Below are 26,494 nucleotides of genomic sequence, written 5' to 3'. Positions count from 1 at the left end.
CCCTCCGGCTTTCCCTCCCTTCCACTGTGCTGGGATTGTGGTGCTCCGGAGTGAGCAGAAATCTATTTCTGTCCCTGTGTATATTCCTCTCCGGCTGCAGCCATTGCCAGCAGCGTGTTGTCACGGTGATGGACATCAGCCCTCAGCCAATCAACACACACGTGTTTATGCCAAGAAACATGATCATTTTCCACTTACTTCCCACTGCTCTTGTGAGTAAGAGGATTTTAGCAGTGCCTAACAGAAAGAAGCCAGTGTAAAATAGGACTCTTGGCAGGCACACACTGAGGATGGGAACCTGACCTGAGGGAGCTGAATGGGTTTGAATGAGAAGATCTGGCCAGGTGAGAGAGTTAGCATGTAAATTGAAACTAAAACATGATCTGTACATGATAATGTGAAGGCTTTTTATCCTGGCACTTGGTGGGGATGCAGGAAGTATTGGACTTTTGGTTGCTGTTGATGCTCTGGGGACCCAGTAAGAGAGATGAGTTTTATGGGTTTATAAATATTCTTTGAATGATTTGCGTGTTAAGTATTGGCATAATATTAGTCACCTGAGGTGTTATTGGTCAACAGGGCTTGTATGGGCTTGTTTGGACACGCATTTATTCTATCTGGACATGTCATAATGGGTTTGATCATGATGTCATATGATTCCAGTGTTTCTCGCACACTTGAATGGAAGCCTATTCATTGTTGGGCTTCACTGTGAAATAGCACTTTTGTAGCATGTGTTGCCATGGTGATCAGAGAACACTGTTCACAGAAACTCCAGGCATTTATTCCAGATCTAAAGCTTGTGACCTTCTCTAGTATGAGAGACACTGGGAAGATGTACTGTGAGGAGCGAAGGCGTACCGTCGCAGTATTGCTCAAATAGATGACATTTACTCCATACCTCAAAAAAACAAAACAAAAAAAAGCATTAGAGATTCATAACAGTCGTCTATATGACTAGCATAATAGACTTCTGAAGCGCTTCAATTGAGTCAGATGTGTTGTGTGGGGAATGGGCTGAACTTTAACTCATTTTTAGTTTTAGTATATCATTCATTTTGTCCCATGTTCCATATACTGGTGCATCATATTCACTTATTTGTTTTATTTTTATTTATAATTTATTCTTCAGTCATTCGGTTAACATTAGTTAACTACATTATTTAATGCAAGACACCCCAGGTGAATAGGATTTTTTTTTAAAACTTAAAGGTATCACCATACTTCCCCAGTTAATTGATTAAAAATTGCAACCAAATTTGAATGTTTGAAATTTGAATGTTATGTTTAAATATGCAAATGAGGCATTATCTAATTAAATATGCACACATTTGCATACAAACATTGGCTAAAGCCAGGTTCAAAAATCTTGTTTCATTTTTTATTTTATTTTTTTGTGGACATAGAGTTTTTACAGAAGTTATTTTAGATATCTCTTTTTTATCATTTCATAAATCTGAAAATAGTGTCAATAACCAGATTTTTTCTAGGAATAAAATGTATAAATTCAGGCAAATTATATATGAACAAACCCTCTTTAAAAACCTTTATAATATAGAGGGGAATAAAGCTATACAATGTGTTTTCTGCTGAAGTGGAGATATCTGACTCAAGAGTACTTTAAAAATATGTAGGCCTATACTGTAATTTAAATCTATAGATTCAAATAGATCAAATGCTATATAAAAAATGCACTTAAGAAGTGTATTTTAGTAGAGGTTTTCTTTCCACTAGTCTGAAAAAAAATCTTCAAATTGACAGATGCATGACAAAACTGTTTGCATGGATTGTCTCGTATTAACCTGACCTAACAAATGAATATCTTAGTTAATATTAGTTTAATAATTTACTAATACATAATACAAATTAAATGATGCTAATAAAGAAGAATAAGTACTGTAAGAAATGAAATGCTCATTGTTAGTTCATTTGGACCCACTTTATATTAGGTGGCCTTAACTACGATGTACTTATAATTTAATTAACCATTTGATACAATGCACTTATTGTGTACATGCATGTTTTAGTTGTCACTTCCCTTACACCTCACCATTGTACACATTTTTATTTTATTTAAGTACATAGTAGCTAAGGCCACCTAATATAAAGTGGGGTTGTTAATTTTAGTTAATGCATTAAAGGGTTAAATGGTTTAACCCAAAAAATGTAAACGGTGTCATTAATTACTCACCCTTATGTTCCAAAACTGAAAGAAAACACAAATATATCTTTTTAATGAACTCTGAGAGATTTCCGCCTCTCCATTGACAGCTAAGCAACTACCACTTTCAAGCCCCAAGGTAGACATTAATTTTATATTTACACTTTAAACAGAAAAGTGTAATAATTACAAAATATTAATGTGTTCATTCAACAAAGTCTGCTCTTGTGTCAACAACACGCATATGTCGTGCTCTCGTGCACATGTTTGAGATGAATATTTTGTAAAAAAAAAAAAAAAGAAAGGGGGGTAAATTATGTTTTTTTTTTTTTTTTTTTTTTGTGCAAACAAATAACTTGCGTTGCTTCATAAAATTGAGATTAGACCAATGAAGAAGTCCCATGGATTACTTTAATAATGTTTTTACTACTATTCTTGGCTTGTAGTTGTGTTTAATCTTTTAATTAAATAGCCTATTAAATACAAATTCACATTATACACACATTATTAACTTACATTGTTTGAAAATGGATATGATCCTAATTCTGAGTATCTGAATTTTTGTTTAGGCTAGTCCATTGAGTGTACACAGGAATTGACATTAAATCTACTTTACTCTTTCCCCATCACTGACTGAATTTCCCGGCTATAATTAGATGGGGGCGCTACTACACATCTTCTGAAAGAGTATATAATCTCTGGACCAAAACACAGGTGAAGAAAAAGCAGAAAAAAACAATAGAAGATTGCTTAAGCATTAATTCATTATAGAATGAAGACATGTTTTTTGGGGGATGATAAATAATGTCACAAAAGACCATTAAATTGACAAGCATGATTCATTTAAATACTCTCCATCCCATACATGTTGTGCCTGAAAGGGAAATGCCTACAAATGCATATGCAGTAAGGCCAGCCACAAAAATAACTCTGTCCACGCCTTTTCATCGCTAATGTATTATGGTGTGTCTTTAGTAAATCCTGACGATATTGAACTAGTACATGTAAGGTTTACTACTAGTACAGTGATATATTAGTATACTTACTAAATAAAGAATACTTAAATATACTTTACCCTTATGAAAAAGAAGTATACATTTTATAAAGTATAAGTAATGACATTTTTGGGAGAACCTTTTGGACTACATTAAAGGTGTTTTCCCCTGTTTGGAGCATTGTTTCCACATGAAAAAGCAGTGTGAATATTTTTTTTACAATTTTGAACTTTTTGTGTTCCATAGAAAATAGAACAATACACAGGTTTGGTACAAAATGGAAATGGATAACTAAGGAATTCATTTTCTGTTAATGTTCTTAATGTCAAACTAAGCACATTTTTAGGTTACCTGGTGAAAAAGGTATGTGATTTTACAGATTTTTATCTGTTCTGTGTGCTGTAAGGGGGTTTAGTGAGCATGTGATGTCACAAGTGCAGGAGGGTTATTGAGGATGCCTGTTGGCCTATTGAATATCCACTTATGTGAGACAAAGAGCGTGGAGTGCAGCAGAAATAGCCATTTTTGTTGCCATGGGAACTTTCCTCATTTCTGCACAACACATGCGTGGTGAGTGACATTTACAGTATAATTTCCAGATCAAGGCCATTTGCATATGGCACACTTTTAGTGCAATTATCAAACCTTTGCAAGGCTGACAGAAATCTGCACATACACTTGATGAAAATGATGATTAATCAGTTAATGACAGGATATTAGATCTTTAAATATGTAAATATGGTGTGCAGAATAAGAAATTTTAAAGGTCATTTTAAGAAATGTACATTTGAGCTTCTGGCAGAAAGCACAGTAAAGCGCATGATAATTATATAAATGTGTGTATATGTACACTAATGCTTAAAGGTTTGAGGTCAGTAAGACTTTAATACTTTCGTTTAGCAAGGATGCATTATATTGATCAAAAGTGACTGTTGCTTTGAAGTAAAAAAAATTGCATCACATCACAAAAACATGAAGCAGCAAACATTTTTTAAACATTGATAATCATAAATGTTTCTTAAGAAGCATATCAGCATATTAGAATGATTTCTGCAAGATCATAACACTGAAGAAAATTCAGCTTTGCATCAGATGAATGCACATTTATTTTACAATATTATATACTTATCACTGATCACTGTAGCTTTCTGTATTCTGCATTAGATTTATAATGCTACATATTAAGTACGGCCCTGAAATGGCTGATCCTCCACAGGCATTGAAGGTCAAGTCTCTCGTCTCTCTATAAATATGATGGTCTGTCCCAGCGGGTCTTCCTGCTCGGCTTTTCCACATGAGTCTGCTGACCAGCAGAAATCTGCACATTTGCATGTGATTTGATAGTGTGCAAACGTTCCTGCTCCAATGGCTGGCCGTGTCACTATGATGAATTGCTGCATTCTGTGAAAATAAATAAACTATTCTGAGGACTGCTTCAGTACTAATAATGCTTCATATAAACTGGACATACATACAGTTTTCCTGACTCAGCAAAAAAAAAAAAAACATTATTCTAGAATATAGTGGTAGTTGCCCATGCAATGTTATGGCAGTTGAAGCATTGCTTGGGTGTTGCTATGCTGCTTCTAAAGTGTGAGAGTGAGGTCCCATAGAAAGAATTCCACCCTCATACAAGGCCATAAAAAAACGCTCTGAAACTTATTAAGTCAAGTCAAGTCAACTTTATTTATATAGCGCTTTTACAATGACGATTGTTTCAAAGCAGCTTCACAGTGTTAAACAGGAAAATATTGCAACAAAATTTGATTTGGCTGTACAGTCGTTCTGGCGAAAACAGTGATGTTATCAGCTTATTTCAATTTATCATATAGCGACAATGTGGGCAGATCAGTGATATACGTAGATGATACAGTTAATTTAGTAATTCATTTTATTTGGATATTTAGTTGAAAATGTTTGTGTCCCCAACTGAGCAAGCCAAGCCAAAGGCGACAGTGGCAAGGAACCAAAACTCCATCAGGGCATGATGGAGAAAAATAAACCTTGGGAGAAACCAGACTCAGTTGGGGTGCCAGTTCTCCACTGGCCTATTATGAAACAGTGTATGATTATTATTCTGGCAACCTTACAGCTCAGAAATCATATTAGACCGGAATATTCGAAAGTTCGAGGTATCACGCAAGAGACAAGTTTATTGAGGATGACGCGTCAATTACATAAAAATATGAATATTCAAAAGATTGGCGTGGTTACGCTGGAGACGGGTTCACTGAGGATGATGTGTCGGTGAGGCAAATTCAGGAGACACTTATCAATCAATCTATCATCTTTATTTATATAGCGCTTTTACAATGACGAGTGTTTCAAAGCAGCTTCACAGTGTTAAATGAGACAATATTGCAACAAAATTTGATTTGGCTGTACAGTCGTTCTGGAGAAAACAGTGATGCTATCAGCTTATTTTAATTTATCATATAGCGACAATGTTGGGAGATCAGTATTATAGTTTATTGAATTAAATAAGACCTAATTCATTAATTGTATTTGTATATTTAGTTGAATAACTTGGATCATACTAACTGACACGGTCTCTGCAGACACTCCAGGGATGTGCTGGTCATGTCTGGGCGCAGGGCCATCAACTGATCTGATAATAAAATCCTGAAGGAGTGTATTTGACACGAGATTCTCCGTTATACTGTATGTCCAACTCAGTTTTTTGGGGGTTTTTGTGTGGCCATGTTAAGCATGAGAATCTAACCTTTTAACAGTGTAAAGTAAAAACAAAGCGTTTTAATGTGATTTGGCCGACCATTTACACAACAGTGACGTTTTGGGGGTCTGAAAATAAAAACTTTTGATTTCAAAGTGCAAGTTTGTGAAAGCAATACCATTATTTTGTCTGTGTAAACAAAAATATTAAGCTAAAATAGTGAAATCATGCCCATGCATATTTTTACAAACTACTGACCGGGCATGATAATACAGTATTGTGGCAAGGAGGGCGAGGCAGAGAGCCTTGGGAATGGAGCGAGGCTGGTAGAATGATTGCTAATGAGCATCACCTGCACACCACGGCAGTTTTGAGTCTCACGGAAGGAGATCCGGGAGGATAAAATGAGGATTGATGACTGTGCAAGATGAGAGAGGCCCAGGCCTGGACCTTTTCTCACAGCAGTCGACTGTGAGGGGCTGCCGCTTTACTTACATTTGGTTGTTTGCTTATTGTTTAAAGTTTATTATTTAAAGTATGTTGAACATTTGCCAGTTCCTGGCTTCTACTTTAAAAAAAAAACCTTAGTAACAAAATCATATTTTTTCAGTGTTTTCATTCATTTATCAAGACTCAAGAGTTGAGAAATCATTCATGTCCAGAGAACAAATTGTGAAAAATGAGTTGCTCGCCAAAACACAATGATTACCGTTTGATCAAATCACTAGCTCTGACTATAAGCAATAGTAATAGTGACACTTGCTTGCTTTTGTAATACTGGAGGGCTATAATGTTACTTAATAGACTAAGACTACAACTTACAGATGGTATCTGTACTGTATCACATTATCCTGACCCCCTCCACTCTGTACCCAGTTGTCTTCCCCCGCTGTAACTTAAGATGATGGTCACGGCAGGTCAAGTATTTTTAGCTGTGTAAATTGTATTGTGTTGAAAGGTCAAGGTTACACGTCAATTGAGATGTGAGGATTTACTACCCTGAACAAGGGCTTACTTTCAGTTACTTGTTTACTTAAAACATCATATAACACATTTGCTTTATCTCTTTGTAAGTCACTTTGGATAAAAGCGTCTGCTAATGCATGTCAAGTTATTGACTGGGAATTGATTGAAAAGGAACTTAATGATGTCATGATGACAGAGGAATTCATGACGTCAGCATAAAAGGAATGTTGCTTCAGAGCCGGAGCAATTTAGAGTGTGACAGTGGGGTTCCGAAAGTAACAATCCATAGGGATATTGATTTTTAATTATAACATATATTTAAATAAGCACTACCATGAGCCTCAAGGTTGTTGATTGATGGTATATGCTTTTGTAGAAGCCATCAGCCCACATTATTTAAACATTTTCTAACCATTTTTACTTATCGCCTACTACCATGAAGCACTATGAATGATGTCAGTTCATCCAAAAATGAAAATGACCCCATGATTTACTAACCCTCAAGTCATCCAGGGTGTATATGACATTCTTCTTTCAGTCAAAAACAATCTGAGATTTATAAAATTAATTTTATTAATATAACTCCGATTGTATTCTTCTGACAGAAGAAAGTCATATACAACTAGGATGCCTTGAAAGTCAGTAAATCATGGGGTCATTTTCATTTTTGGATGAACTCACATATATATATTTAAAGGGATTTTAAATATATATATGTGTGTGTTTAATATATAAAATAATATAAAATAAACCTAAAATAAATAAGAAGAGTGATCAACCTCTGTCCAAATCAAACACACCTGAACTAGCTAACCATGGTCTTCAGGGCTGCTTGATAACTACAGACAAGTGTGTTGGAGCAGGGTTGGAATTGAAATCTGAAACATTTTTATATTTTATAAATAATTATTTTTTAATAATCCCTACACTGTAAAAAAAATATTTAGAAAAAAGGTTACCTGGTTGCCTTAAAATTTTGAGTTCATTGAAATTAAAATTTTGAGTTAATACAATGAACATTTTTTAAGATTCGCCAACCTTTATTAACATATTATTAAAATATTTTGTAAGCATATTGGGTAATTGTGTGTGTTTTATTTGTGATGACGCAGTGAAAAATGCCAAATTGTGCTATTTTCATGATTTATCAAATTTTTTATGTGGTTCAGATACAATAATATTTTGAGTTTCTATTTATTAAACAAATTTCCTTCATTGTATCAACTCAAGTTTTTAATTTCAATAAACTCAAAGTAACTTACTTTTTAAGTTAAACCACTTGTTTTTTTTTACAATGTATAGGAAAAATTATTACTTCCAGAGCTAAGGGAGCTAAAAAATTGGATGGGCATTATTGCATTATTACATTTTTCTGAAAGATTATGAATGCAAACGCAGCATCAACAAATAATGTATAATAAAACCAGGAGCATGTATGTTCAAAGAGCAAATGCCAGTTATGATTTTGTTTTGACACTCATGAACTAGATGGCTAATGACAGTTGGCATTTGCAACTATCAGGACTTTCAGTTCCAGTTGTACATGCGTAGCCTAATGCTGTGTTTGGAACAGCGTAGCGTGCTACTCTTAGATTATCTGCCATAGTTATACTTTATATTGCAGAAATAGTAAGAGTGTACAATTCTATACATGGCTTGAATACTTTATTTCCGTGCGGTTAAGGTTTTGTTTTATTCTATTCTAAGCCTTTCTGCTTTTCAGTCTCTTTTCACCAACAGTAGGACAGCAGCATGGTCACTTCTCCTTTGCGCTGATGCAAAAGTGGCTCAAATGTGGGCCGTTGCATAACCCTTCACAGGGTCCCTTTTCTATTTTTGTTCCTGGATACGCGTCTCAGTGAGGTATTTTCTGTGGTGACTCGCTTACATCTGTAGGTCTTCTAATGTACTCTTATTGAGCAAGACATGGATGACTGTTGAGACTTATTCCTGGCACATTTGTCCTTTTTTGAAGGTGATGTACACCAATACGGGAAGCAGGAATTATGAGAACATCTGCTTTTGACTGGAGACATTGGACAAGGCTGAATTTGGACACCAGGTTTGTAGGTTGATGGCAGTCAGTGTGTTTTATACGTCTTACTGGGACTCAAAAGCAGGTCACTCGTCAAAGTCGGTCCTTGACCGCACTCCTTTTTCGAAGTACGATAAGCTCTTGTGCCTGCTATAGTTTTAAGATGCAACACAGCTGTATTTCATGAGATGCCAGGCATTCCGCTGGGCAGTGATGCCATGGGGGCTGATATGACGTAATGGCATTCTCTTGAGTCTGGTTATATTTTCCCGCCTCTGGCTTTGATGTGTTCCTCGGGTTGTTGTCGTAGTGTGGATGCATTAATGCAGATACATGTGTGATCATCTAAAGGATGATCGAAGGTCACTTCTAGTATTATGTTCCCTGTTATAGACGAGTTTCGATGTTGTTCTTAAATGATGAATTCACATCACATTACTTTGACAGATTATTGCCTCGTGTCTGAATACTGAATTCTGTGGCACCATTTATACTTGTCAGCCCAGTTTTTAAAGGTGCATTTAGCCTCTGGCAGGTTTATCCACCATATTCCTCATTTAATGTGTTGAGGACAATGCAGGATTGAGACTGACCTTGAAAAAAGCACATCTGATCGCTGTGTTTTGTCAATCCTACATCAACTCTCTTCTCTGCTTCCTATCTCCAGACAGACAGGCTGTTTAGATACTAACTCAACCCGTGGGAATCGTTTGACTTCATTGTAGACTATGTCAAGGTTCGGTTTTAGGTTTTATAGCCTGGCAGAGCTTGATATTTCTTCTCTGATGGCTTTAGAGTTTGAATGTCCCAATTATGAGGTTTGAACCAGATAACCTTATGTAACCTCATTATGCACACTCTGATGTATGCAGATGGTAATTATATTTGAACGTCTTCTCAAATTGTTTAGGCAGAGGTGGTATAAGTTCCAATATTATTGTTTTATATCGTGTTCATATTGTGGCACTACCTGTTGACTTATTAGAGTAGTACATTTTTAACTTTAATATAATGGAATTTGGTCAGACATTTGTCCAGTGTTGCATCACAGGTGTAGTTAATTCACTAGTCTTTAGATTCTTTACACTGAGGGTACTTGACATGTTTGTTTAATAAGATACACCAAGCCGTAACCACATACACTGTATATTGTGGTAGACACAATATTCAGAATAGTGGCTCAATAGGGGGTTTTCAGCGGTAGATATTTTACATTTGTTTCCCTGAATCTTGAACATCTGGGTCCATCCTTATCATTCCCATCTTATGCTAACTTTCAATTGATGAAATACTGTAAAAAATATTATTATTGTGAAATACTATTACAATTGACAAAAAACTGTTTTTTTATGTAATTAATTTCTGTAATCAAAGCTGCCTTCAGTGTCTGTCACATGATCCTTCAGAAATCATTCTAATATGCTGATTTTTTGCTCAAGAAAATTGTCTTTATATGATCAATTTTGAATAATTGTAAATAATTTAAATAATAATTGTGAAACAACTTTGAAATATAACATATAAATCTTTTGTAACATTGTAAATATCTTTACTGTGAAGGTACTGTGTATTTTTGCTGTATAAAAGTGTTAATTTCATTCAAAAACATGAATGAGGAAATGTGTAATATTGAATTATTAATATTCATTCATATTTCAGGATTAGCCCCTTGGTGGATAGTTTTTCTTTAAATAGCATCAACAACATTACAACTAGAGATTAGAGTGCAGATTGATGGTGATTGATGGTGTTACACAGATAAATTGCACTCACCTATTATTCTTGCACAGCAATGGACTTGTTGTACTTGTAGTTTCGGATAATTCTCTAATGGAGGAATTCCTAACCTTGCAGTTTGAGACGACCTTCGCATCAATCACAAACCTCAGAAAGACACAGAGATGGTGCTGGCACACTGCCTTCAGAAACACTCTACTCAGGGCATGGTGAGTTTATGGGCCATTTTGGCTTGAAAACTTTTGCTTGTTTCATGAATAAGTAACAATTAATTATATTCCTTTAAGCTATACTTCATTATGAAGTGAATAAAAAGTTTTGAATTTGTTTGCTGATAACATGTTTTTTCCTGTTTGCAGACAATTTGGATGTGGTGCCCAGGCCTAAATGTATATAGAGATAAAGACAATTTTTAAATAACGTGACTGAGCCATGCTCTTGAACATATGGAAAGGATTACTTCATCATTTTTGAAAATGATGCCGGTGGACTGACTGCTGTACAATCATAGAGCACTGTTTAAAGCACTGAAGGATTAAACTTCCAAGTTAAGAGAAACATTTAATCAAAGCAAGACGATGTTTGTTGTCACAAAACCAAGGGCAATGTAGCAACTGTAGTTAGTAAATCCTTATAATGGAGGCTACTAAAACCTCAGGTGAAGTGGAACGTTCCAAACAGATTATCAGTTTCAAAGATGACGAAAAACACTTGCCATCTGAGATGACCCAAAGAGGCCAATCCTCTGGCTCAGAGGACAAAATAAGACTTGTGGAGCAACCCCAGGCCCCAGCTGTAAGTCCATCTCCTGGTATGGAGTCACAGGTCCCTGCTTCAGGAAATATTCTTACCTCAAAATCTAAAGAGCAGTGTCACATCCAGCTCAGGAGGAAGAACGTTCCTCTCCCAAACAAACGATATCTTCAGTCAGAATATGAGCTGCTGTCAGAGGGTCTTCATAAAAAGGAGCAGAAGTCTGTTAAGACTGGGAAGTATGTGTGCCAGTATTGTGGGAGAGCTTGTGCTAAACCCAGCGTACTGAAGAAGCACATCCGTTCTCATACTGGCGAACGACCATATCCGTGTATTCCATGCGGTTTCTCATTTAAAACGAAGAGCAACCTGTACAAACACAGAAAATCTCATACTCATGCAGTAAAAGCAGGATTGGTTTCATTTTCAGAAAAAGACAGCAAGCATATGGATGAGGAGTTGACTGTGGCAGAGGGCGAGATGCGTTTTGATGCTGAGCAGAGCAGTGACAGTGATGAAGAAGTTGTGGAGGACTTGTCCTTGGATATATCAAGTCATATCAAAGACATAGAGGGTTTTGTGCAAGAAAAAGGAGGGAAACAGGCAAAAAGGGAAACCATGTGCTCTGCTCAGACTTCAGTCAAAAAGGAAACAGGGTCATCAGGAAAAGTATCTTTATGGCAGTTCCGGGAAATGACGACACCTGCGACTATTGCTCAGGTGGACCAAATGGTTGAATTCTCTTCCATCAAGCAAAGACTGGCACTTCGGCTATCAGAGAAGAAAAGTCAAGACTCTGATCAGTCGCTTTCCCTGCCCAGTTCATACAGTAAAGGCAGCACTGATTCGGGATACTTCTCACGTTCTGAGAGCGCAGAGCAACAGTTCAATCAGTCGAGCGCAAGTGCCAAATCGTATCAAGAAATTATGTTTGGGAAATGTTATAGACCAACGGCCAGGCCAAAGCAATCAATCACTGTACAAACTTGCATGACAGACATAAATGAAGCCACATCTAGCTTCATGATTACACTGAACAAAGGCATGATCCCTGCTGACACCGACTCCTCAATTCACAGAAGCAAAAAGGACTTAGTTCGATCAATAAAAATTGATTCAGAGTCCTTCCAAGAGGAAGATTACCAAGAATGTCAAAACCCTAGCTCTGACTTTCTGGAAACAGCATCAGAGAGTAGTGTATTCTTGCGCAGTAATTCTCTTCCAACCTCATCTAATTCGGATCTAAATGCACCAGAAGGGCTAAGAAGCAGTAATTCATTTGATGAGAGATTGACAGGTGCTGATGTCACCTACCGGGGTGCAATGGGTATGAGGAGACTCATGCGGCAAGCTGCATTTGAGCACTCTGCTAACGAGGGACATGCAGAATCCGACTGTTACACTCATTTGGCTTGTAGCTTAAAATCAGACTTGAAAATTCACAGCATAGATGATTCCAAAATGGGTGCAGAAAACTGTCAAGAAACTGATCTGTGTTCCGTTTCTCCAAGCTGTTTATCTGAAAATTCTACAAGAAAACGAAGAAAAGACAAAAATGTCATGGAGGAAGAAGACTTTCACATCCAAGTCAAGCCTTCTGGACACTCAGAGGAACCAATGCAAACTACTTTAGATACTTCCTTTTCTGATGCTGAGAGAAGGGCTGGCAGCAATGTTATCTCTGTCATTCAGCACACAAATTCAATAAACAGACTAAACTCTTCGGAAAAGTTGAGTGATGTTAGATCACATCCCTTGGACAAAATTGGCATTTACAAATTCATGGAAAAGGAGCATAGCATGGAGGCTCAAAAAACAGAAGGAGTAGACTGGCAATGGGGAAGCAGCGGTTTTGTGCACCAGAAACTTCACATGCCTAAACAGCCACCATCTGGTATCCAAGTTCCAGAGATTAGAGTAACTGTGGAGCCTGACAGACCGGAAAAAGTTCTGGATGTATCGGTCAAGCAGAAGGAAAAACATGCTGAAGAGTTCCAGTGGCCACAAAGGAGTGAAACCCTGTCACAGTTTCCAATGGAAAAACTACCACCCAAAAAGAAACGCTTGAGATTAGCAGAGATGGAATGCTCTTCCGGAGAATCTAGTTTTGAATCTGCTTGCACGAGTCTCTCCAGAAGCCCGAGTCAAGATAGCAATTTGTCTCACAGCTCAAGCTTTTCCCAGTCACTCGACAGAGAGGAGACCCTTAACCTTGTGTCCCAAGCCAACCCAGATGAATTTAATAAGCCTTTGGAGTTTTTATCTGTGCCAGGAAGTTCGCAAAGTCATCACAGAGAGATGAGACGTTCTGCCTCAGAGCAGGCACCCTATAAATTACCCTCAGAGGTGCCAGAATTTCGAAGCAAGTCTTTTGATTATGGCAGTCTTTCTCCTTCATCTACATCTAGGCAGGAGGAGGTTAAAGAGCGTAGAAGGGCCTTCTTGGTTAGGCAGGCATCATTAAGTGGTGAACCAGAGACACAAAGTGGCACAATCTCCAGTGAAATGTGCAAGAGAACAACCTCACCTAGCAAACCATTTACACCTGAGGGATCCATTGAGAAAATTAGGTACTCTTTGATTTCCGGTAGTCCTTTTCCACCACACAAACAATACAGCCCTGTGCAAGCCTCATCTCAATATGCTAAACCAAATGTTTGCAATGTTCATGACATGGATAGCATAATGCTTCTAATTAAGAAAGAACCTGAAGAATCCAATGCATCTGAATCTTATATTAACTTAAGAAAACCCCAGGAAGATTGTTCTCAGAGTTTAGGCAATGTTCTGTCAACGATAGCAGTGCTTTCACAAGCTCAGCAAGCATTAACCAGTCAAAGCACGTCCAGCTTGTTAGTTCCTGTCAGAATTCAGATGCAGGTACCATCTTATGGAAACATAACATACACTAGCATATCTCATATTCTGGATTCTCAAACAAACAATCCTATATCGTGCATAGAACATAAAACATCCTCCTGTCAAAGTCTTGCCATTGTTATGCCACAAAAAAGCATAGGTTGTGAACTATCTCCAGTATCGGGGCACCCTGGGCGACTACTGCAAAGCTCACAGGCATCACCAGCAAAGCTTAATACAGGCATACCTCTATCATTAACCTCAAAAACCATCTCGACAACGGAGGCCCCCAGTGGGGGAGCAAACAAGCGCATGCTATCACCTGCAAGTAGCATCGAACTCTTCATTGAAGCAAAACAGCAAAAACGAGTCAAAGATGAGAACATTTATGGCCAGATTGTTGAAGAGCTTAGTGCTGTTGAGTTAGGAAATCTTGAAGGTGAAAAAGAAAGTCCCAAGAAAGGTTTCAAATTAGGAAACACCTCAGATCCATGTGAGCCCACTGAGGTAGTAGATATGGATGAGGCCAGCCAAGACTTTTACAGCAATCCAAAGTTACAGTCTTCTGCCAGAATTCCTCAAGACGCTGCTATGTTGGAATGTAAACCAACACCTGAACACATGATGGCTAGTTATTGTTCTGGTTCTGGTATAGGTGCAATGCCCACTGCAATCACTGGTGCTTTACTGTTCTCCAAGTTCCCAGGTCTTCACACGACTACTTGTGTGAGCTGGTGCTATCTCAACTCCACTAAGCCAAATAGCACCCAAACAGTTGCACATTTCTCAGAGTATGCCTCATGGTTTGTGAGATGCCATAACCCTAACCCACCCGATCTTAGCACTGGGATGGTTCTTGCTCTACTCCGATCTAAACAGGGGAGGCAGAATGCTATTTATTCAATTGCTACCATGCATCAGCCTGGAGTACTTGTGACCTCCACCCCCTGGAGACTGAAGCAAGAACAAGTTTGTTACCTGTTGTTGTTTTTTTTCTGATTTGTTACATTTACATTTACAGTGATACAGTATTTATTTAGCCATCTGTTCCAAAGAGTGTGCTGTGGTGTTACAGGTAACTCTGGACTACAGAGAGGAAGACTCAAAACAGGACGTGAGGATACGAGACATAAGCCAGAGGTGCAAATCTTTACGAGAGGATGTTGCATCTTCCATAAGGCAAACAGAAACAGTCCGTGTGAAGATTTTTGAAGGAGGGTATGGATATGTACTTTGATAATGTAATATTGATACGTGACTGTAAAAATGCCCCCCTAATAAAAGTGTTCTTTTTTTTTTTTTGGTTGTTTATTTTTATCAGGTACAAGTCCAATGAGGAATACGTGTATGTGAGGGGTCGTGGTCGAGGAAAGTATATATGTGAAGAGTGTGGCATTCGTTGTAAGAAGCCAAGCATGCTCAAGAAACACATACGAACACACACGGATGTGAGACCCTATATGTGCAAGTGTTGCAAATTTGCTTTTAAAACTAAAGGTTGGTTTTACCATATTCTCATTACAGAATGATTGCAAAAGATTGGGATAGAAGAAAAAAATAACCCATGTCTTTTTTTAGGGAATCTCACCAAGCATATGAAGTCAAAAGCTCACATGAAAAAATGCCTTGAACTAGGAGTTTCACCCACAGCCATGGACAATACAGAGGATGCTGGTAGGAACTTTACTTCTTCTGCAATTCTGGGCAGTACTATCACTAAGCAAAGCTTTTAGTTTAACTGCATTTGTTAGTAGCAAGGTGTTAGCATCACCATAAATGTTTATAGGAAATAGTTTTATTAATAAAGTATTTGATTCTCATTTACAATACGATAGCTTCACTGTAGAAAACTACTTTTTAATGCAATTGTTAAAGATTTATTCTGATTATTCTATAGAATAGTTGCTAGCTTACAGTAGCAAATCTGTTTTCTTATCAGGGTTTTCTTAGTTGTAACATGGCATCCAAACTAGTTATTAACACCCCTAAATATCAGAAAATGTCAAATGTTTTACTCTCACTGCTTGTGTAGATGACACACAGAAGTCCTCCGGCATTATGCCATTGGAAACAACCATTAAACATCAGTTCTCAGATGTGGAAGACTCTGATGGTGCAGATGACGATGAACCAGATGATGATGAAGATGATGAATGCGATGGTGATTCTACACCAAAAACGCTGTCCAGAAGCACAAGTCCTCAGTCCTATGCAGTCAACAAGCCATGTCTGTCCGGTTGTCTCCCTAAACACTTTGACCCAAGCTGCAATCTACTCAAGGAACAGCTTGAAGTTTCCTCTCAGAGTACTGAGGACGATCTGACCTTTGAGCAGTCAAGCAGCTCCTTTGAGTCTTGCCCGCCCCAGCTGCTGTCGCCTTGTTGGGATTCACCTCGCCAGAGGTACATATCTCCAAGAGGAGATCTCTCGCCACAACGTCACTTGTTGTCATGCCGTGATTCGTCTCCTTTAAGGGCCATTTCTCCAAGAAGAGATCTGACCATCAGAGGGGATTTTTCACCCATCCGGCAGCTGTCACTTGTAAGACCTACAGGTTCGGACCCATCGGGGCAGCGAGCACAGTCTCCGCTGGGTCGACAAAAAGGAGTGCTCAGGGCCGTGTCTCCACGGAGGGGGTCTTATCAGCACAGGACCCTCATGGATCCGGGAAGGAGTGTGAGATTTCAAGCTTCTCCCCTTAGACCAATCATCGGAGTGCACTCAGACACGGGAATGGTATGCTTTTACATTCACACATTTGGCAGACACTTTTATCCCAAGTGACTTGCATTGCATTCAGGGAACACATTTTTAACAATTCTTGCTTTCCCTGGGAACTGAACTCATGATCTTGGCAATGCTAATGCCTTAGACTGCTTACTGAATGATTGCATGTTGTAAATTTTGAAGACAAAAGTGTACCTTATTATTTGTATAATAATAAAGTGTACCTTATATTTTGTACTTTATATTTATATTGAATTAATCATTTTATTCGTATCAGAAATACAGTGCTTGAAAGTTTGTGAACCCCTTGCAGAATCTCTGAAAATGTTTAACAAAATAAAAGGGATCATACAAATGTGTTATTTTTTTATTTTGTACTGTTATGAATAAGATATTTTACATAAAAAATGCTTACATATATTCCACAAGACAAAAAATAGTTTAATTTATTAAAACGACCCCATTCAAAAGTTTATTAACTATTGATTATTGATACTGTGTGTTGTTCCCTGAATTATCCAAGGGACATTATTTTTTATTATTTTTATGGTTGTTCTTGAGTCTCTTGTTTGTCCTGAACAGTTACTGCATTAAAAAAAATTAATGCATTGTGTTTCCTTCTGGAGCATCAGTGAATGTTTAAACTTTTGTAGTTGTGTTTGAGAAGAACTGAAGAACACTGAAGCAGTTTAACTGCTCAGAACAAACAACCATCACAAAACAAAAAACAAATCAGCAGTGGATCATCCATGTATTAAGAATATGTAATAACTTTTGAACAGGGTCATTTTTATAAATTCAGCAATATTTTTTGTCTTGTGGACTATGTAAACATATTTTATGTTAAATATCTTATTTAGGACAGTATACTAAATAAAAATAACATCCATTTCTTATTTTGTCAAAATAATTCACATTTTTACAGATTCTGTAAGGGGTTCACCAACTTTTATATAACTATATTAGTGAGGTCTAAAAACCATAAAGTACACTTCTTAATTTTGTAATGTAGCATTTGTACGTGTTTCTGCAGTTTTCAGCCTTAAAGGCATAGGTCACCCAACAAAATTAAAATTCTGTCATTGCTACATGTCATTCCTTACTCTTATGCTTTTAGGTTTTTCTCTGAAACATATGTGGGAAGCCAATAAACTCGTTTGGTCCTTTTTGACAGCTATTGCTCCTATATATGAACTCTCTTTGTGTAGAATAAAAGAGTCATGAAGATTCTTCAAAATAATGCTATAAGACCAAGTGCAATGCAACTCACCCAAAAATGAAAATTAGCCCATGACTTAACCGCAAGTCATCCTAGGTGAAATATGACATTCCTCTTTCAGACGAATACAATTAGTTATATAAAAAAATGCCCTGGCTAATCCAAGCATTAAAATAGCAGAGAATGGTTGTGTCCGTTTTGAAGTCCATAAAAGTGCATCTATCCATCATAAAAGTAATCCACACAGCTCTGAGGGGTTAATGAAGGCCTTCTGAAGCGAAGCGATGTGTTTATGTAAGAAAAATATCCATATTTAAAACTTTACAAACTGTAATCTCTAACTTCCACTAACTGTCGTACGGGTGTTCACGAGAGACTGGTGTTCCAGTGTATGACATAGGGTAAGCTCCGCTGACGAAAGTGTGAGCACAGAGGATAAAGTAAAACAAAACTTGATTCTGACAAGAACTAACATATTCTCACCGGAGCGTCCTACTGTAAAAAAGTCAGTAAAAATAGGGCACAATGTACTGTATAAATATGAAGAAAATTTCCGTATTGTTTTTTTTTTTTTACAGGTGTTTTACCTGTATTTTGAATTACACATTGCATTAGTTTGTGTTTTAAGGGTCAACGGAAATTTCCGTAAAATTACTGAATAATGTACTGGCAGAAAATTACCAGTACATTTTTATTTTTTATTTTTTACAGGGTACATCGTATGCTGGAACGCCCGTCTCTCGTGAACACGCGTACGACAGTTAGAGATTACAGTTTGTAAAGTTTTAAATATAGATATTTTTCTTACACAAATGCATCGTTTCGCTTCAGGAGGCTTTTATTAACTTCCCAGAGCAGTGTGGAGCAGTTTTAGGATGGATAGATGCACTTTTATGGACTTCAAAAAGGAAACAGCCATTCACTGCCATTATAATGCTTGGCAGAGCCAAGACATTTTTTAATATAACTCGGACTGTAGTATTCGTCTAGGATGACTTGAGGGCGAGTAAATCATGGGCTAATTTTCATTTTTGGGTGAAACCCTTTTAAGGACATAACATTTACAAATACTTACTATACAAATGTTCATACACTCTCAGAAAAAAAAGTACAGTGAAGGTACAATTTTGTTCCTTGGGGAACAAAACATATAACTGTACCTTTAAAGGTACACAATTGGTCCTTAGGGTACAAATATACCATTGTTTTCCTCAGTTCACTCCTAGTGAGCCGCTGTCCTGCAGAGTTTGGTTCCAACCCTGATACACATCTATAGAAGCTCTTATTGAGAATTAACTCTTTCCCCACCAGCGTTTTAAAAAAAAGTTGCCAGCCACTGCCAGGGTTTTTGACAATTTTCACCAAAATTTAATAGCCCATAGAATATTTTGTTAAATGAATATCTGAGCATGCAATATATCAAAATAAAGACTTGACCCTCTTCTTTTAAACAAAAAAAATCGTTTTATTCTAGCTTCATGCATTCCTTTTTTATCAACAATTGAATATGGGTAGGTTTCATAAAAAAAGCAACATTTTGAACAAAAAGCTGAGAAAATAAAATTTTTGTGAAAGACTGTTTCCAGATCAGATTCAGAGCGATGATCAAACACAGATGGAGTAGATCGAGTCCATCAACACCCCTAATGCTTACACAGTCCTTTAGCTCATCCTGGGTCCACATTTCATTCAGTAACATTATGCAGTTTTGATTCATATGCCGTTTAATGAGGATGATCACGTTATTTTTAATATGCATATGATTACATGCGATCGCTCGTTTCACTGCGTCTTCCTCACGTTTGTTTTGATCAGGAGATTCAGTACTTATTCAGAAGATGCGCAATAGCGCCCCCTAGCGCCCGACAGTGAAAACACGGAAACCCGGAAAATTCCGTTATTGGCCTGGAAGCGTTTTCTCACAAATAACGGAAATTTCCGTGTTTGGCAGGGAAAGAGTTAACAGAGGTTTAGATTTTGATGTTTTATTGCAAATGTTTGCTCACCATTATGGAGATTAGTCTTTCATGTAGTTTGACTCTTGGCTTTTTATGTGAGTTTGTGGTTTTTGTTACAGTGTTAACAAAACATAATCTGTTCAAAACAAAAGAAGCCATAAACAAAATGTATCATGAAGACTAATGTTTGTCTAAACTCATCACTGAAACAAATATGAATAATGTGAATAATATTCACCAACAATACTTTCTTGCCACAGATTAGACATTTTAAATAATGATTTTTAAAAACGTTCTGAAGAGGGAAATGTTTAGATGCACACAGATATCAAGAATCAGCATTTGATTCTCAACATTGGTGACATACTTAATGCTGCAATGCATGCCGGGAGCCACACGTTTTATACTATGGTGGCTTTGTAGGGTTGGAGCTAAACTCTGGAAGACATCAAATCTCTAGGGCTGAATTTACCTACACCTGACTTAGAGGTACAAAAATGTACCCTTAAAGGGTTACTTCACCGCTTTTTCATATTAAACTATGTTATTCCCTTAACTAAAACGAGTTGATACATACCTCTCTCGTCTCAGTGCGTGCAGTTAATCTCTCTGACGCGCGGTGACGACCTGATAGCATTTAGCTTAGCTCCCTAAGCCCAGTTCATTCACTATGGTACCAAACAGAGATCAAGTTAGAAGTACCAAACACCTCCACGTTTTCCCTATTTAAATACAGTTACACGAGTAGTTGAACGATCAAGTATGGTGACAAAATAAAACGTGGTACTTCTCTAATCGGATTAAAAAGGAGAACTATAATGTATGGTGGAATAGCACTTCTGAGAGTACTTCGGCTCGGCGCAGTAAAAAGTCCCGGCCGAAACATCTTTCCTCACACCTCCCCCTCACGCTCTCATTTCTGTCAATAGGGAGATGTGAGGGAAGATGTTTCGGCCGGGACTTTTTACTGCGCCTAGCCGAAGTACTCTCAGAAGTGCTATTCCGCCATACATTATAGTTCTCCTTTTTAATCTAATTATAAACGCGCCACGTTTTATTTTGTCACCATACCTGATCTTTCAACTACCGTAAACTATCGTAAACGTGGAGGTGTTTGGTACTTCTAACTTGATCTCTGTTTGGTACCATAGTGAATGAACTGGGCTTAGGGAGCTAAGCTAAATGCTATCAGGTCGTCACTGCGTGTCAGAGAGATTAAGTGCACGCACTGAGACGAGAGAGGTATGTATCAACTCGTTTTAGTTAAGGGAATAACATAGTTTAATATGAAAAGGCAGTGAAGTATCCCTTTAAGGGTACCACCCCAATTTTGTACTCTTTTTTGACAGTGTAACCAAAACTACACCAAGTCTGATGCCTGTATTTAATTATCTAAAAACAGCTTACATGCCTGAATGAACTGGTCAGCACCATGAACAACATCTTTTTCTTTTTCAGGATCAAGGGGTTACTCCTCAGAATCTGTATGTTCCTGTTGGCCTATGCAGTAGTAAGGATCTGTCCACAACCCTGCAGCCAGACATCTTCAGCCATTTGCCTTTGCACTCTCAAGGACAGGTGCCAACACCTGTTCCGATGGTCCCTATTGGGGGGTTAAGAATGCCCTCCACATCGATATCTGGTGCTGCTGGAGAGAGGAATACGCTCTCCTCAATTCCACAGGGGAAAATATTAGAAACGGCTCGTTCTGGCCGGACCTCAGCCCCTGTCCTAGATCCTGGAGTGGCCTACAGTGGAGAAATAGCAACCTCTTCCACTGGCCTTCATAGCAAAGATGATAAAAAGGAGGAGAGCGTCTACATCTGTGCAAAAGCTATTGCTTCCCTCAGAATCACATCTGAAGATGCCGCCGATAAACCACCTAAAAGTTGACTTTGTAAGCATTGTATAATCGCATTCAAAAGTAAAACTAAATCCAAGCTCAGATCAGAAACATACTTTATGCAAGTATTCAAACATAGTGAATGGTTGTGTTGGACATACTTCACGTGCGTTCTTGTGTTGTACCGATACTTCTGTACTCAAGGGGCGATGGAGTTACCTTTAAGTGTCTGTGCCATTAAACTGGATGTGTTATTATTCAGGTAGCTGCTGTAAACAAGCCAAGTTTAACAAACTTTAACTAACTTGCTCTGCTAAATTCTCAATAGCTGATCCTTAAGAGAAGAATGACCCAGAGCGCCCCCTAGCAGCATTATACATCGCAGTCTGACACATTTCTGAAGGTAAAAATGCACAAAATCAAACTTGCTTAGGGTGTGTTTTTGGCCTTTATGTCTGACCAAGGAGTTTTTGTAACATAGTCAGAAACACATTATACGTAGAATATGCACAACATCTCGCATTTACGTTCATTTCAACGCACATGCCATATTCTCTATACCTGCCATACCAATTTTAACTATACACATGTATAAGCTTCGTATTAACAACAATACGTGCAAAAAATATTAGATATATATTTCATGAAACTATTTAAATTGCAGATCTGTGTTTCAGAGGACATTTAAACAGGAAGTGCATCAAGCCCCAAGTATAATACAAAGCACTGATCGCAGTTCTTACTGACATTGTCTTCATTGACTTCTGCTTGTGCCTTTTAAGAAGATGATTGCATATCCCTCAAAGAGAGAAAGTCATTCGATGTACCCTGTTTATGCACTTAACAATAGTGGTGGTCATTAAGGTTAACTAATATGAGATATTGTGGTTGCTTTTTGAGATTGCACTTATTACGTATGTTAAAGTTTGCATATTGCATTAAGCTGTGCTACGACATTGCCTTGTATGCTGTTGTATATTTTTGCTGGCACCTTTATAACTTAAGTTTTATAACTTAACTGCATTATGTGCGTTCAAGATTATGAACCTAAAAACGTTGATTATAAATTCTTCAAACAGCCCTTTTGTTTAAACCGTCTCCACCATATAGTATTTTTCTAAGTGTATCATACCTCGTTTCCTTTCAACTTTAGATTTTTCTGCACTTAAGCAAAGAAATGTCATTACAAGGCATTTTTTAATATAGATCTGCATATTATTATATAAAAAGTGTTAAGTATTGTGCATTAAGATGACTATTTGAAGCACTTTCTAGCGAGCTGATAGACTGAATGCCGTGTCATCAATATTGGAGCTCTTTTGAATCATTTTAGATGATTTTTTTCATTGAATTAATCATATGACACAACATTCCAGTCACTGTTAAGTCAATTATATGTGCACATACAGTACACGCACACATATTTACGTGTTTATACACACATACACACACACACACACACACACACACACACACACACACACACACACACACACACACACACACACACACACACACACACACACACACACACACACACACACACTCCATAGGCGTAATGGTTTTTATACTGTACAAACCGTATTTTCTATCCCCCTACACTGCCCCTGCCCCTAAACCTACCCATCACAGGAAACATTCTGCATTTTTACTTTCTCAAAAAAACATCATTTAGTATGTTTTTAAAGCTATTGAAATATTAGGACATTTGAAATGCCCTCATAAACCACATTTATAGTGTAATACCAGTGTAATACCCATGTAGTTACACAAATTTGTGTCCTCATAAACCACATTTATAGTGTAATACCAGTGTAATACCCGTGTAGTTACACAAATTTGTGTCCTCATAAACCACATAAACAGGCTCACACACACACACACACACACACACACACACACACACACACACACACACACACGCGCACGCATGCACGCACGCACGCACACACACACACACACGCACACACACACACACAATCACTATCATGTACTGTAATTACTTTTGAGAGTGTCTTGTGTAGAAGAAAAGAGTGAAAAAATGAAATGGTGTATTTGAAGGGATAGTTGCTTTTTCAGGTTTTCCTTGTCATCAGATGAAGGGGTTTTGTCTGGTGGACTTGTCTGACTGTTTGAATGTATGCATTTTTTAGCCTAAGTCATTTTAAATGTCTTTAAAGAAGGTATAAGTGCTATCTCATATTAATCTTATTGATAGTAGCAGTCAGTTTATGGTATTTAAAAGTCTGAGTATTTAAAAATGCTGAGATGGTAAAGTTAAACTGAGTTTATACTGAAGGAACTTTCATGTCATGTTTACAGTATTGCATATTAAAGATTTTGAGGTATATAGTTTCAATTTATGGCATTTTAGAAGTTACAACTGATATTTATCTTATGGACTGGTCATCGTTTATAGACGTTCATAAATATGTTCATGAATATTTCTTTTGTTTTGCCCATAAAGGCAGCTGATTTCTTCTTAATTATTAATTGTTTGTTTTGTTTTACTCTGATTACAAGATGTCCTTTAGAATAAAAAACTGAAATTAAAGTTCTATCATAAAAACTTGTTGACAATGTTCTTACCTCAAAATGCAATATTCATATTAAATATAATTAACACATTAGATGATTAAGGACATTTAATTCCAGCTCAATTTTTTTTTGTTTTTTTTGTTTCAGATTCATTTTGCCCTCGTACTTTAAAACATTACCATATGCTTCTTTTGCATTATTTTGCATTTTGCATTATTAAAGGTATAATTCACCCAAAAAAGGAAGATATTTGGAAGAATGTTTGTAACAGATTTCAGCAGCCATTGACTAGCATAGTAATAATAGTAAAAATACTTTGTTGCATTTATATAGCGCTTTTCTGGGTGCTCAGTGTTAGCATAGCATAATAGTGATAAGAAATACAACTAAATGCTAAAAAAAAAAACAACTAAGATTAATAAATGTATTCATTATTCTTAGCTTATGTTAACTAATAAAACTTTATTGTAAAATGTTACCAAGTTATTATTATTATAATTTTCATTAGGCTATGCAATTGTGAATTTTCTAATGAATTTAAGATTCTATGGGCCCTATTTTTTAAGGAGGGCATGGTCTGAAGCGCATGCCGCAGGTTCACTTAGGTCTGAATCCACTTTTGCTAGTTTAACAATGGAAAAAAACGGTCTGTGTGCCTGGCACATGATCCAAAAGGGTTGAACCTTTTCTCTTTATAAGTCATGGGTGTGTTTTAGGCCAGGTGGATCTCATGAAAATCCGTATAAATAGTTCAAGTGTGCAATGTCGTGGAATGTATATGCCAAAACTAATTTTGGCGTGCGTTTTTCGCACCATCAATACACTGTAAAAAATTATTTCGAAAAAAAGGGACCTGGTTGCCTTAAAATTTTGAGTTCATAGAAATTAAAAAATTTTGTTAATACAATGAAATTTTTTTGAGATTCGACAACCTTTATTAAAATATTATTAAAAGATTTTGTAAGTATATTGGGTAATTGTGTGTGTTTTATTTCTGATGACGCAGTGAAACATGCCAAATAGTGCTATTTTCATGATCTATCAAATTTTTTATGTGGTTCAATTACAATAATATTTTGAGTTTCTATTTATTAAACTAATTTCCTTCATTGTATCAACTCAAATTTTTAATTTGAATAAACTCAACATTTTAAGGCAACCAGGTTACTTACTTTTTTAAGTTAAACCAACAAACATTTTTTACAGTGTAGCACACTCATACTATTCATACGCATTTACTGTGATCGGGTTGTTTAGGCGTAATGTGCAATAAACCAATCAGAGTCTCATCTCCCTTTCCCTTTAAAAGCCAGTTGCGCTCGCATCATGGCGGATTCACTTTTTTTATTTGTGGAATTTGCGAGTGGAAAGAATGCTTCTCCAGAGAGGAATCCTTTTATTTTTAATATTTAAAAATGTGTGCGTAAATGCGCTGTGCACCCACCTATATAGGCACATATTACTAATGGTTATACATCTTTATATAACACAAAAAAATACTGCACTGTTGACTTTAGACTAGGATTTTGTCGGTCTATGTTGGTCAATGTGCCAACAATACGTCTGAATACACCTCGTTTTCAGACCAGCACAAAAGGGTGGACATGTATTTATTAATAAAACAATGTGGCACAGGACATGAGATTGATAACTGCGTCGGGCTGAAACTATAGCAAAAAACACTGGCGTCGCATTGCACCGGGTGTATGATAGGGCCATAGACTCCATGGCCATGAGAGAAGAAAGAGATTTAATGTTTGCAATGAAACAGTCTACAATAAAACATAATACAATAAAGTTTGATGTCAAAAGAGAATATTAAAATACAACAATCAGCATTACACAGTGATCATGTTAGAGAATAAGTAAAATTAGTAGATTATTATAAATATTTACAAACACATATGTCTGTGTCTCACAGTGAGGTAGAGAATCATGTAAACACCTGGATGGATACCGTGCCATCCTGCAGTTTGATTATGTGAAAATGAACTTTAACATTTGCATTCTTTTGTCTGTTATTGTCAAG

At 37.0% G+C, this 26,494-nt stretch overlaps 1 protein-coding gene across 4 annotated transcripts; it reads left to right on the top strand.

Annotated features, from left to right (window-relative positions):
• Positions 1-212: 212 nt before the first annotated feature.
• Positions 213-23,456, top strand: hivep2b (HIVEP zinc finger 2b). Of its 4 annotated transcripts, none has more exons than XM_067456079.1 (9): positions 326-344; positions 8,772-8,858; positions 10,686-10,777; positions 10,928-15,149; positions 15,256-15,398; positions 15,502-15,677; positions 15,759-15,854; positions 16,213-16,916; positions 21,543-23,456. In XM_067456079.1, the coding sequence occupies exons 4-9, from the start codon at positions 11,205-11,207 to the stop codon at positions 21,975-21,977; spliced, it is 5,499 nt and encodes a 1,832-aa protein (XP_067312180.1). In that variant the 5' UTR covers positions 326-344; positions 8,772-8,858; positions 10,686-10,777; positions 10,928-11,204; the 3' UTR covers positions 21,978-23,456. The 4 variants fall into 4 exon arrangements, with proteins under 4 accessions (XP_067312181.1, XP_067312180.1, XP_067312179.1 ...); XM_067456078.1 differs by lacking the exon at positions 326-344 and adding an exon at positions 8,642-8,659; XM_067456076.1 differs by lacking the exon at positions 326-344 and adding an exon at positions 8,649-8,688.
• The last annotated feature ends 3,038 nt before the right edge of the window (positions 23,457-26,494 follow it).

The sequence above is a fragment of the Pseudorasbora parva genome, chromosome 10, assembly GCF_024679245.1.
Source record: "Pseudorasbora parva isolate DD20220531a chromosome 10, ASM2467924v1, whole genome shotgun sequence".
Classification (NCBI taxonomy): domain Eukaryota; kingdom Metazoa; phylum Chordata; class Actinopteri; order Cypriniformes; family Gobionidae; genus Pseudorasbora; species Pseudorasbora parva.
Note: the sequence above shows the minus strand (reverse complement) of the source record. Positions and strands in the feature narration are given on the sequence as shown.